At 43.2% G+C, this 13,323-nt stretch overlaps 1 protein-coding gene across 7 annotated transcripts in view; it reads right to left on the reverse strand.

The window, feature by feature from the left end:
- The window catches only part of LOC122869543 (calcium-binding mitochondrial carrier protein SCaMC-3-like), a 65,372-nt gene that overhangs the window by 11,699 nt on the left and 40,350 nt on the right, over positions 1-13,323 (reverse strand). For 6 of the 7 annotated variants that reach the window (XM_044182671.1, XM_044182668.1, XM_044182670.1 and 3 more), the window contains exons 4-8: positions 11,910-12,021; positions 9,244-9,402; positions 7,830-7,982; positions 7,401-7,514; positions 5,945-6,112 (exon numbers count right to left, since the gene is read on the reverse strand). In XM_044182671.1, the coding sequence (XP_044038606.1) occupies positions 5,945-6,112; positions 7,401-7,514; positions 7,830-7,982; positions 9,244-9,402; positions 11,910-12,021 (706 nt within the window). Of the gene's footprint in view, positions 1-5,944; positions 6,113-7,400; positions 7,515-7,829; positions 7,983-9,243; positions 9,403-11,909; positions 12,022-13,323 lie in introns of those variants that run through there. The other variant, XM_044182675.1, reaches the window with a different exon arrangement.

Consider the following 13,323-nt stretch of genomic DNA (forward strand, 5'->3'; position numbering starts at 1 on the left):
TTTATCCACTTTGAAATGCTACTAGTTCTGCATACTTTCAACTACAGACGTCATTTGAACTTTAAACTGGTCACACAACTTTCAACTATTACACTTGTATTCAGCTTTTTAATATCCTTTACAGTTTTTTCAATATCGCAATTTATGTTTGATGCTTGTTTTCAGTCCTTTTCTGCGTTTATAATGGGTGTGTATTAGGAGGAATGTTCAGAGCTAAAGTTGGTGACATCATCGCTAGAGTGAGGGGCAGCTGTGAAATCTTCTTAAAATTTTCTCCCACAACTTTCACTCTTCATGCATAATTTTAAGTTCAAAATGTAGGACATTTTGTGCTGGTCACAGACATGTAACTATGGAATCAAACAGACTTACACGTTTGGCACAGTCAGCCTCAAAGTGATGGGAGTGCCAACCAACTGCCCCATTGACTGCAGTGTAAACTGAAAACAAAAATGTTCCTTTTCTCGCTCCATTTCTCACATGTTTGACACCACAAACATAAAATCTACATCAATGCGTTCAGCAGACTTTTCTCTCTTACGATAACATTTTGGTGATTGGACTCACAGTTTTTGAGTTATAAGCAAGAGTCACTCACTGCCCCTCCCTCCTCTACTCGCCCAGGGGGGCGCAATCACCATAGCAACCAGTGACTCAGCAGTCACTGGGCAGAAATGAACAAAGCTGTGATTAGCTAATTAGACTGCTTAACTAATATCCATGCTGGTTCCTTTCATGGAGTCATTTTTAATCTAAGACATTTTGTCCTGGGTTATGCACCAAGCACACAGGCAATCAATTTTCTAGTTGTTAGCTTGCTAGTTAAACTGTTAGCTAAACTTTAACTCGCAGTTTCATTTAGTTTTTCTTCTTATAGTGTTTTACCAAACAGCTTTAGGTGCATTACCAACACTGATAGCCCAGGAACACCAAGACGGATTGTAATCAGATTTGTGATTTGGCTAACAGAGATGCTTATACAGTGGTGTGCAAAAGTGTTTGCCCCCTTCCTGATTTCTTATTTTTTTGCATGTTTGTCACATTTAAGTTTCAGATCATCAAACACATTTAAATATTAGTCAAAGATAACACAAGTAAACACAAAATGCAGTTTTTAAATGAAGGTTGTTATTGTTAAGGGAAAACAAGCCATCCAAACCCACATAGCGTAGAGAGTAGAGAGTAGAAAGTGTTTTTGTACTTTTTTTCGCCGTGGAACTTCTTCTTTTACTACTCGGTCAGGGCACCGCTGCAGATCAGCTGTTTGGCCGCATTGTTTACACCAGGGAACAGCTGATCGCGCTGAAGCCGAGCGGCATGGCGCCCAGGACTACCGATGTCCCCACGGAGATCTGGAGGAGGACACACCGAGGATGCAGAGGTGGAACGAAGCGGCGAGGGAAGAGAGAGGGGTGCAGACAAAAGAGACTTAAGAATAAGATATTTAAGCCGTGTCTGCCTTCTCTCGTAATGGGCAACGTGAGATCGCTGGCGAATAAAATGGACGAGCTAACGGTGTTAGCCCGGAGTCAGACGGAGTTCCGTGAGTGTAGTTTGATGTGCTTCTCAGAGACATGGCTACACCAGGATATCCCGGACCATAACGTTTCCATCGACGGCTTTCAGACTGTTCGGGCCGACAGGGATCACACCGGGAGCGGTAAGCGGAAAGGCGGCGGGCTTGCTGTTCTAGTTAACAACAGATGGTGTAACCCTGGTCACATTACCATCAAGCAGATCATCTGTAGCCCGGACATTGAACTGTTAGCTGTGGGACTCCGGCCATATTATCTGCCACGTGAATTTTCACATGCCATTGTTGTGGCTGTTTACATCCCCCCCTCTGCTAACCCGGCATCGGCGTGCAACGCCATTCACACTGCCATAGCACAACTCCAGACTCAACACCCGAGTGCACTCATTTTAATCTCGGGTGACTTCAACCATGTCAGTGTTTCAACAACACTGACTAATTTCACCCAGTATGTGAGCTGTCCTACTAGAGAGGAGAGGACACTGGACCTGCTGTATGCTAACGTTAAGGATGCATACAGCTCTTCCCCCCTCCCCCCTCTGGGTAGGTCAGACCACAACCTGGTTCACCTTAAATCCTGCTATGTGCCTCTGGTTAAAAGGCAGCCTGTGACCACAAGGACAGTGAGGAGATGGTCAGGGGAGGCCTATGAGACACTGCAGGAATGCTTTGAGGTGACAAACTGGGATGCACTCTGTGAGCCTCATGGAGAGGACATCGACGGGCTAACTGAGTGCATCACTGGCTACATTAACTTCTGTGTGGACTGCAATGTCCCAACCAAGATGGTCCATTGTTATCCAAATAACAAACCATGGGTAACAAAGGACATCAAGGACATTCTGAATGCCAAGAGGAGGGCCTTTACGGATGGTAATAGGGAGGAGGTGAGGGCAATCCAGGCCGACCTGAAGGTAAAAATCAGGGAAGCCAAGGAGAAGTACAGGAGGAAGCTGGAGCGGAAACTCCAGCAGAACAATATGAGGGAGGTCTGGAGCGGCATGAAGACCATCACTGGCTTCAGACCGACTGGCAGCAGAGGAGTTGAAGGGAGCGTGGACAGGGCCAACGAACTGAATCTGTTCTTTAACAGATTCGACACACCGGCTCCTGCTCATCCCCCCTCTAACTCAGCTGCTGTCGGCCCTCAAGCTCCTCTGAGTACTCTGCTCCCCCCCTCCCATCCGGCTAACGGCCCTCTCCAGACCGACGACCCCCTCCCCACCTGCAACTTCTGCTGTGTGCCTGACTGCTGACCAGGTGAGAGGACAGCTGATGAGGCTCCACTCAAACAAGGCTGCAGGCCCCGATGGCGTTAGCCCCGGGGTGCTAAAAGCCTGTGCCCCCCAGCTTTGTGGAGTCCTTCAGCATGTCTTCAACCTGAGCCTGAGTCTTCAAAGGGTCCCCATTCTGTGGAAGACATCTTGCCTCGTGGTGGGTAACTTTGTTTCATGGTGCGAGCAGAACCATCTGCAGCTCAATGCGACAAAGTCAAAGGAGCTGGTTGTAGATCTACGGAGGGCCAAGACACCTGTGACCCCGGTTTCCATCCAGGGGGTCAGTGTGGACATTGTGGAGGACTACAAGTACCTGGGAGTACACTTAGACAACAAACTGGACTGGACCAAGAACACTCAGGCTGTTTATAGGAAGGGCCAGAGCCGCCTCTATTTTCTGAGGAGGCTGAGGTCCTTCAACATCTGCCGGACCATGCTGAAGATGTTCTATGAGTCTGTGGTGGCCAGTGCTATCCTGTATGCTGTTGCATGCTGGGGCAGCAGGCTAAAGGTAGCGGACGCCAACAGACTCAATAAACTGATCCGCAAGGCCAGTGACATTGTGGGGGTGGAGCTGGGCTCTCTGGCGGTGGTGTCAGAGAGGAGGATGCTGGCCAAACTACACGCCATCTTGGACAGCGTCTCCCACCCGCTCCATGACGTGCTGGTCAAGCAAAGGAGCACCTTCAGCGGAAGACTCATCCCACCAAAAAGCACCACAGAGCGCCACAGGAAGTCATTCCTGCCTGTGGCCATCAAACTATTTAACTCCTCCCTCTAAGGGTTAGTCTGTTTGACCCTAGGTCACTAAACTGGACATTGAGCATTACATCTCCGCCATAATTATTAATAATAATTGTGCAATATTCTGTGTAATACTTCCGTGCAATATTAGTTTTCCCCTTGTTAGTTAGTTTTTTCTTATTTATTGCTACTGAAACTGTATACCTCAGTTACTCTTCGACAGTACATGCACCTCCGCTTATTAATATTATTTATTACAGAAGGAGTTACATTGTATTTTAGATTGTATTTTAGACTGTACTTTCATCACCAACCAGTAAACCCACTTGGTACTTGACACTTAGTTTATCTTATACTTATACCGACAGGATACTTAATTTATTCTGACCTGTTTTATAGTGTTTTATTTTTTTTTCTAGTACTTTCTACTGTGTGCACTGACGTTAAGACGAGCTACTGTAACTAAGAGTTTCCCTACGGGGATCAATAAAGTATTTCTGATTCTGATTCTGATAGCCCTATGTGAAAAAGTGATTGCCCTCTAAACCTAATAACTGGTTGGGCCACCCTTAGCAGCAACAACTGCAATTAAGCGTTTGTGATAACTTGCAATGAGTCTTTTACAGTGCTGTGGAGGAATTTTGGCCCACTTTTCAGAATTGTTGTAATTCAGCCACATTGGAGGGTTTTCGAGCATAAACTGCCTTTTTAAGGTCATGCCACAGCATCTCAAAAGGATTCAGGTCAGGACTTTGACTAGGTCACTCCAAAGTCTTCATTTTGCTCTTCAGCCATTCAGAGGTGGACTTGCTGGTGTGTTTTGGATCATTGTCCTGCTGCAGAACCCAAGTTCGCTTCAGCTTGAGGTCGCGAACAGATGGCCGGACATTCTTCTTCAGGAGTTTTTGATAGACAGCAGAATTCATGGTTTCATTTATCACAGAAAGTCTTCCAGGTCCTGAAGCAGCAAAACAGCTTCAGACCATCACACTACCACCACCATATTTTACTGTTGGTATGATGTTCTTTTTCAGAAATGCGGTGTTACTTTTACGCCAGATGTAATGGGACACGCACCTTCCAAAAAGTTCAACTTTTGTCTCGTCAGTCCACAGAGTATTTTCCCAAAAGTCTTGGGGATCATCAAGATGTTTTCTGGCAAAAATGAGACGAGCCTTAACGTTCTTTTTGTTCAGCAGTGGTTTTCGTCTTGGAACTCTGCCATGCAGGCCATTTTTGCCCAGTCTCTTTCTTATGGTGGAGTCATGAACACTGACCTTAACTGAGGCAAGTGAGGCCTGCAGTTCTTTGGATGTTGTTGTGTGGTCTTTTGTGACCTCTTGGATCAGTCGTCGCTGCGCTCTTGGGGTTACTTTCTTTCTCATTTGTTCCTGAATTTCTTTGGATCTCGGTCATGATGTCTAGCTTTTGAAGATCTTTTGGTCTACTTCACATTGTCAGGCAGGTCCTATTTAGGTGATTTCTTGATTGAGAACAGGTGTGGCAGTAATCAGGCCTGTGTGTGGCTAGAGAAATTGAACTCAGGTGTGATAATCCTGTTTTAATCAATCACATTTTCACACAGGGCCATGTAGGTTTGGATTTTGTTTTCACTTAATAATAACAACCTCCTACTTGTGTTATCTTTGACTAATATTTAAATTTGTTTGATGATCTGAAACATTTAAGTGTGACAAACATGCAAAAAAATAAGAAATCAGGAAGGGGGCAAACACTTTTGCACACCACTGTATTTGCCGTGTAAATGAAAGTGTCTGAAAGCCTGTCTGGATTTTTTCTTCGGATATGAAACTCTTGAACTAACAAACTTGGCCATAGAGCTCCATTGTTGTTCAAAAAGCTATTAAAAAGACATCAGTGTTCCTTCCTGACCAACACACACACACTGTAGTTTATTTTGACTCAATCCCACATACACTGCCTTGCTGCCAGAAGTATTCTTGGTGCTCTGAAAATAGTCCCCAACAAATGCACTATTTCCCCCTGTTTGAGTAACGTTTGCTAAGAACTACAGTGGTCAGCTGTTTTAGGAAATTACTGAGCCTTTTTTAAAAATTAAACTATATATTTATGAGCCAATGGGCTTGGGAGAGCCACAGACAGGGTAGGGAAGTTGGAATGTATTGAGAGTCAGACTAACACATTGTTGGTTTGGGTCTTTTCATGGGAGAACAATGAGTTCCTTCTTGGGAGGTTGATATTTTTTCCTCAAACCAGCAATCTTTTTACCTAAAAATGATATTTTTCCTGGTTTAATTCACAGACCTTCTATAGTTATATTGTGTGATTTCCACTACAGTTCACTTACTGTGGAAGAGTGGCTGAATTACAAGTTAAAAAAACATACTGTAGACACATTTACACACACCTCATACACAGCCAAGTCGATGCCAGCATAGGGGATGATGCCCAGCGTATTTGGCAAGTAGCCCCTGTAGAAAGCCTGGATACCCTCTGTCTTCAGGATCTGTTTGGCACAATCAGCTATACCTGAGTATTGTCCCGTTTTCCTTAATGTAAGACGAGTCTTCAGCACCTAACCAACAGGAGAAGGTTGAAGAAGGTAGAAGAAAGCAATGAAAACATAGTTAAAAGAGTGAGGACATATAGGAACAAGAGCTTATTCTTCAGTTGGACGAAGGAGATATAACTAGTCTTTGTATTCTTTTATCTACAAAGAAATAGCATCAAGAGGCCATTTTCCAACCATCCATTTTCTGCTGCTTATCTGGGTCTGGGTCATGGTAGTCATTCCTCTAGTTAGCCACGTCTTCCAGCTTCTTCCACAACGTCCAGGGATATTATGTAATCCCTCCATCATGTTCTGAGTACCCCAGGGCCTTTACCCAGTTGAACATGCTCAGCAAGCCTCCAGATGCCTGAATCAACTCAACTCAAAACAGCAGGTTCTACTCTGAGCTCCTTTCAGATGGCCAGGCTCCTCACCCTGTCCCTAAAGATGAGCCCAGACGTCCTGCAAAACTCATTTTGGCACCTTGTATCTGTGACCTCATTCTTTTGGTCAGTACCTAGAGCTGGTGAGGGTTGGAACGTAAATCGACTGGTAAATTAAGAACTTTCTGCTATCAATCCCCTTTTATGTTTACCTCAGTCATTTTCTTTTCTATTGTTGATTCTTATGATGGGTGCTGAAGAGTGAGATGAAGTGAGATGGGGGAAGTCTTGTCTGCTTAGTTTTGTTCTATTCATGTCACTTCTCTGCAGCATAACAATCCTAAAGCTTTTACAAAGAGTGGCAGCACTTGTAGAGTCTGGTTTGTATGCTCTATGCTGTTACTTGCTTCAATCCAAAGAAAACTACTCCTGTTTCATGGGGAACAGAGCTCAGGACACTCTGCTACCAAAGCTTCACCATGTAAGACGTCAATGTCCACACACTCAAGATAGGGTTCACTAAGGGTTTGTTCAGGGAAGAGATCACTATATAAATAAAATGACCAAATCAGAAAGCTATGCTATTCACAAACCCTGCACAATAAGTGGGGAGCTGATTGGCCTCAAACCTAAACTTGAAGCAGCTCAGGACATCCTTACTCCAATGAGAAGTGGTGCTTGGGTGCCAGACTTGGTTAATGAGTCTTACAGCTGAAGAATGAAAATGATGCTTGTATTTTCTCAGAAAGCAGGCACTTGTTTTTTACAGTGCTCTTTTAGATGAGCTTGTCTGCACCAGAACTTGATTTACATTCATTTAAAACTGAATACAATAAAAACTGTGTTTAGCTCCAGAAACAGTTGCAAGAAATTTGCCTTTAAGCCCTATCTTAATATGAACCTTGCAATTGCACATATTTCCAACTGACCTCCATGGGATAGATGATGGTCTGGGCGGTAGCTCCTGCCAGAGAGCCAGCAATGAACCTCTCTTGTACCCTCAAACTGCCCCCTTCTTTACTGCCTCGGATCAGCCACTTGATCTAGAGTAAGGGAAGGAACAGGAGGAGGGGAAGGCATAAGGCATGGAAGAAGATGTAGGGAAGGCACATAAGAGTGATATTAGTATGATGCAGCATGAGAGAGAGGAAGTGCAAAGGTATACACATAATTGGATTATATTGACATCTATGAAAATGATGCAGGATTCATTCACTTTATCTGTGACAGAGGAACCATTAGGTTTTTCCCTAAATTTACAATTATTTCTATTGACGGTCCAAGATGACTTAAGCAAACACTTAGCAGGCTAGCAGATAGATTTTCTTTTTGCCATTGATTGATTGGAGTGCACTGACCTGTTCATAGGCCATAAACTTAATGGCAGATTCAGGGGCAATCTTGAGGACGTTGATGCCATTTCCCCTCCAGAGTGAGAAGACGCCTCCCTCCTGGACCATGCCTCTCAGTCCGGACCACAGATTAATCCCCCGAGACGTAGAACCGTGTACCTGGACACACAAACACTGCCAGGTCAGTCATCTTATTACAATCTGTACTAAATTTGAAATGTTACTGTTGGCTAGTATAGACATCCAACCCCAGTTGGGTACAGGTGCAGGACAAAAAAAAACAATACAAAGGAAAAGGAGATGTTGTCACTGAAATGTGCAAGCTCCCAAAATCTTAATTGATGCGTCAGGTTTGCCTGATGATGACTGTGTGTAGAAACATTGATAACATTTTGTGAGCTTCTAATTTCAGTGTGCGGGTAAACAATCTTTTTCCTCTGTGGTAAGGCAACCATTACAGATGCCAGTGTGAGGAAACCTTTCATCAGGAATCAATTATTGTTTAATTTGCTCTTTTTAGAAATTGACCATAATAAATCAGTAGGAAGTTTCTGAGTGATCAATGCCATTCATTTCTCTGTTACCTAAATAGCTGCTGACATTTCAAGCTTTCAACACAGGCAGAGCTAACCTTGCTCTGTGTTTTAGCTGGGAATGCCACCCACCTGAACTACCCACCATGTGCTTTGTTTGTAAGTCAGTATAAGTGAATATCAGTGCATGCATTGAGGGACAGCGTGAGCAGACTCTGAAAGATAGTCATGGGTGTATGTTTCTACAACATTATATTCACTAACAGTTGATATCTGGCATCTTACTAACGGTTTCTCAAGGAAGGAAGGAATTAAAACCATGATGAATCTGTGAATGAAGGGCATGCTAAATAGCGTTTCCTGCTAGCCTGAGTGGTGTGGCATCAACTCACCTCATCAGTCAGTTTGTAGAGATATGGACACTGACCAGTGTCAAGTTTAGTCACTTAAAACAAAATAAATATATATTCTCATTGTAATGATATGCAGCCTTGGGTCTTATGTCTGGAGTATCAGTTACCTAACAGATACTAAGCTTGAAATTTGTGATTCAAATTTCAATTAGCTAAACCAAACAATGGTGTTGTGGATAACATACAATTGGCTAGTGTGTATTATTTTTTTTTCCCCACCAGCCTTTCAACAAGTAACCTAACAATAGGGTTAGGGTTAGCCAATCAGAGGAAGAGTATGGGGCAGGACATGACGCAAATCTAGTGTGGACATAGTCTAAGTTTTCCTATTGCTATTTTCTGTTACGATACATTTATTGAGACACTATTATACAGAATGTATAATATATAGTTTACATTACAATGCTTAAAAAGTCCCTTCATCACTGATCTTTAACTTTGTGTATCAGTGGGAGTTGCATTGAAATGACCCACCTGTAGGAAGACTTTCAGGCGGTCCAGAGGAGCAGTTCCTGTCCGGGACACAGCCCCTGCCATCGCTCCAGCAACCAGCTGCCTCCACACCAGACCTGAACGCCGCTCCTGCTCTGAGAACTCATCTGGCACCGTCAGATGTTCCCCTATGTCAAACATCTATAAAAACATTGGACTAAACTGGAATTATTTTCAGGGGTGTTATTCTTATGCCTCTTTATTGTGAAATTGATGCAAGTTCCTTTGAAGAAAAATACTTCAATATACAGTTTGCTTCATCTTCTGCACCACCACCATATATACTAATCAAGCATCAGCAAGGACCACACCATCAATAAGATACATTTAAATGATTTATTGATTAAACAAAAAGATTGTGAGAGAGGCTCACTGTACGCTTTGGTTTGCTACTGTGTTGTGGGGAAGCTTCGTTGGGGAATCCGCCAGTTTTTAGGTAGAATACCATGGTGTTGCCTGAGTGAATGTGAAGTGTGAAACGAGGTGTGACAGAATGGGTCGAAGTGGGGTAGAGGCAGTGAATTTGGATCAACTGAGGAAACCAAAGAAAGCAAGCAAGAACATGGTTTCTAAGGTTCGAGCAACATGAGGGATGTTGTATCCGGAGCAGATGGTGTGGCAGACTGACAGCAAATCGGTTGTAAGACCAAGGCGGTGAGAATCTTAACTGGCTCTTGAGTCCTCTGAGAAGTAAGGTTATCTGAGGATGGTTAGAGGCCAGGCAGGGGCTGCCGGTTAAGAGTTTGGATGAGAAGCTGATACAGCTATGGTAAACTTTGCTGGTGTGCCTTTTGATAGCCATCACGGTATGGGCATAAGTAACGAAACAGGACAAGGTGAACGACAGGAAGGTTCTGTTGTACTGGTAGCGAAAGTGGCGGGAAACTCTTCCAAATTGACCAGTAAGACGAGAGGGTTGAGGATGGTATGCTGTTTATGATGGAGTTCTGGGAGTCGACAATCAGGGGTATAAGGGCAGGATTTACATGTTGAACATCAGTGGTGAATATGGAGGAACCGGTGTTGGATGTGTATCTGCATGGGGGGGCCAAGCTTCTGACCTTCTGGAAATAGAAACGAGAGAAAGAGTCAGCGATGACATTGGAATGACCAGGAACATGAGCTGCGCAAAGAATGTGAGTAATGGAGTTCCAGGTTAAGTGGCGCACGAACGGCATGATGGATGGGGTGTTAGAGAGACCTTTGTTGATTATGAGGTTGTCAGAGTAAATGAGGATGGACTTGCGGGACCATTTGTGGCCCCACAGAATGGCTGCAGCTACTATGGGGTAGATTTCAAAGACATCAGAGGAAGCGACCTGGCTTTCACTTGCAAGCTCTGTGGGCCATTCTGCTGCAAACCATCTTCCATTGTAGGAACCCCCAAAACCGACATCCCGCCTTTTTGAAGTTACAGTTTATGATGCATGCCTTGGAGGTATGGGTTCTGGTGGGGCCGCTAACGATGGGTGAGAGAAAGTCGAAGTTCTTGTTTGGGCTTGGTGTGGCTTGGAGCATGGTAGGGCTGCACGGGCAGCGAAGGTATGACAGTAGATCTTATTGTCGAGTGTGCCCCAGTGAGTGTTCTCCTTGAAATGTTGGAGACGGGCAGCGGCTTCAGAGGCAAAGTGGATGTGGTACTGACAGAAACCATTTCCTCCAAAACGGAGGGCCAGATTTAGGATAATGTAGTCATCCATTTCCTGCCAGCTGGTGGGAAATTGGGAACATAGTACGTCCCTGAAGAGAAGAAAGCATAGGCAAACTCGGTGGAAGAAAGCTCTCTGGTATGGGTGAGTTTCCTCCCTTCCGGGTAAAGGAGCCCTTCTTGACCTTCAAGAAGTCTGTCAGTGGATGGTTGGTGAAGGGAAGGCATGATGAGAAGAACAAGATCTATGTAATTACCATCTATGATCTGTTAACGTAGCTTAGCGGGAACAGGAGAAGGATAAGAGATGAGTGTTAGGATGGCGAATGGGAGGATTAGCTGTAGACAGGGTGAAGCTGACTGGCTGGCTGTGGAGGAAAGCTGGGCACCGACATCCTGGTGCAAGTTCAAGGATGCCGTTGATGCACATCTATACATGCAGTTACGGTACCGGTACTTGGAGTGGCTGAAACTCGTATTTCAGCAATCATTTCTCACATTTTATACAGTATTTTCCCAATACAACTTTTCCCAGTACAAATGTTTCAATGCCAATGTTTCCTTTTTCAGTTCCATTTTTTTTTCAATGCCAAATTTTACTTTATTTCACTGTCCTGGCTTCATAGGTCTCAGGTATGGATGCGGTGGAGAAGTGTCCTGCTCCTGGTTCGGTCTCGGTTCAAAAGATGGGTTAGGTAGATATTTATGGAACTGTCGGAAGTGGCATGATTAGGTGTGGTCCTGCTCCTGAAACTCTGCTAGATAGCTCCAATACAATAAAGTTATGGATGAACACACTGACTAGTTATTACTATGTATTGTTTAACCACTCTTGTGTGTTCTGTCTCATCTGTCACAGGCCTATCCTGTTTTGTTTTGTTATGCTACATGTGTCCTTCTCCTGTTCTCAGAAGCATAAAGAATGTAAATACTGTCAGGATGTTATCACTGTCATCATTATTAACTGGAACATTACTATCACTGGAACCTGGTGACTCACATGGGAGTGTTTCCAGTAGTGGACGATCTCCTCCATGTTGTGGAAAGGGTTGAACAAGAAGTGATCACGCCATTCAAACCAGTCAATGGTCATAGTGCCATCCTTGTCCATACTGGGAGAGAGAGTTACACCAGAAAATTAGAACACATACTATAAGAGGCCACCAGCAGATAACTTTGGGTTATGCTAGGGTTTCTAGCATCCCTCTTTAAACAACGGAAATACTTAATCTTTCACACAAATAAACAGAAAGCTGTTAACCCGACAGTGTAATCTGAATACCAGGTACTACAAGGCTAGAAAACTTTATTTTACTACCTCCCTCAATTTTTTGCAATACATCTTATATATATACATACAGTATACATGTGTATAACTATATATTTTCCTTTGTAAAATAGTGTATTGTGTCTTCTGTCAGTGCTACTACTATTGAAGTGTCTTATTCTATCTTGTTCTAGTTTATTATCTATTTTCTATTTTCTGTTATATATTTGTCCTATTTATAAATATTATTGTGTTTGAAGAATCGAGGGGGGCAACAACTACATTTCAATTCAATTCAATTTTATTTATTTATTATTTAGTTACATTTTATTTATATAGCGCCAATTCATAACAGTTTATGTTATGTTAAGTTATCTCATTGCACTATTCTGATAGAGCAGGTCTAGACCGTACTCTTTAGAATATTATTTATTATTTCACAATGCAGTCCTGTATTTTATAATGACAATAAAACCTTGAACCTTTGATATTCATTCATGGTTCTTAAGGATTTTAGTGACAGAATTTCACTTTTTCCATGACATGGAACTTTGAACACTCATCCCTCCAACAGCTCCATAGGGTGTCCACATTACCTTTGTCAAACCAGAGGCCCTAGTCTTTTGTTGTGGAATAAAAATCATCATCAGTTTAAACCAGCATGGGGGTACTGAGCCTGCAATGCAGACTTAGGTCCATCCTTGTTACCCTAATGTTCAAGGTCTATTTATTTGTCTGACTTCCGTTCTGTGTCCAACATCATAAGAAAGGAACGGGCTTACAAATGTAGTTTTTTGATGCTTCTCCTATTAAAGACCCTTACATAATCAGAGGGTCAGACGATGTCAATCAAGCACAGTCTGTACATGCCCACACAGTCGACAGACGAGGTCTAATCAGGCAAACAAGTGAAAACTCCTGTGCAGGTGAGCAATGGGTATGTACGGCCTTAAGAAATTACCATAAAGCATTCTTATGACACAAAATAAGGAAATATTTCATATTTTATATGTTATATGAGCTATGCATGAAGAAAGATAGTTTCCTTTCCTTTGCCAAAACGACAAAGAAATGTACAGTTTGTTACACTCCTACGGAGTGACATTACTTACGTATTATTACGTTTGGGGTCAGACTCCAGAGAGGT

Source organism: Siniperca chuatsi, linkage group LG21 (genome assembly GCF_020085105.1).
Source record: "Siniperca chuatsi isolate FFG_IHB_CAS linkage group LG21, ASM2008510v1, whole genome shotgun sequence".
In the NCBI taxonomy this organism is placed as follows: domain Eukaryota; kingdom Metazoa; phylum Chordata; class Actinopteri; order Centrarchiformes; family Sinipercidae; genus Siniperca; species Siniperca chuatsi.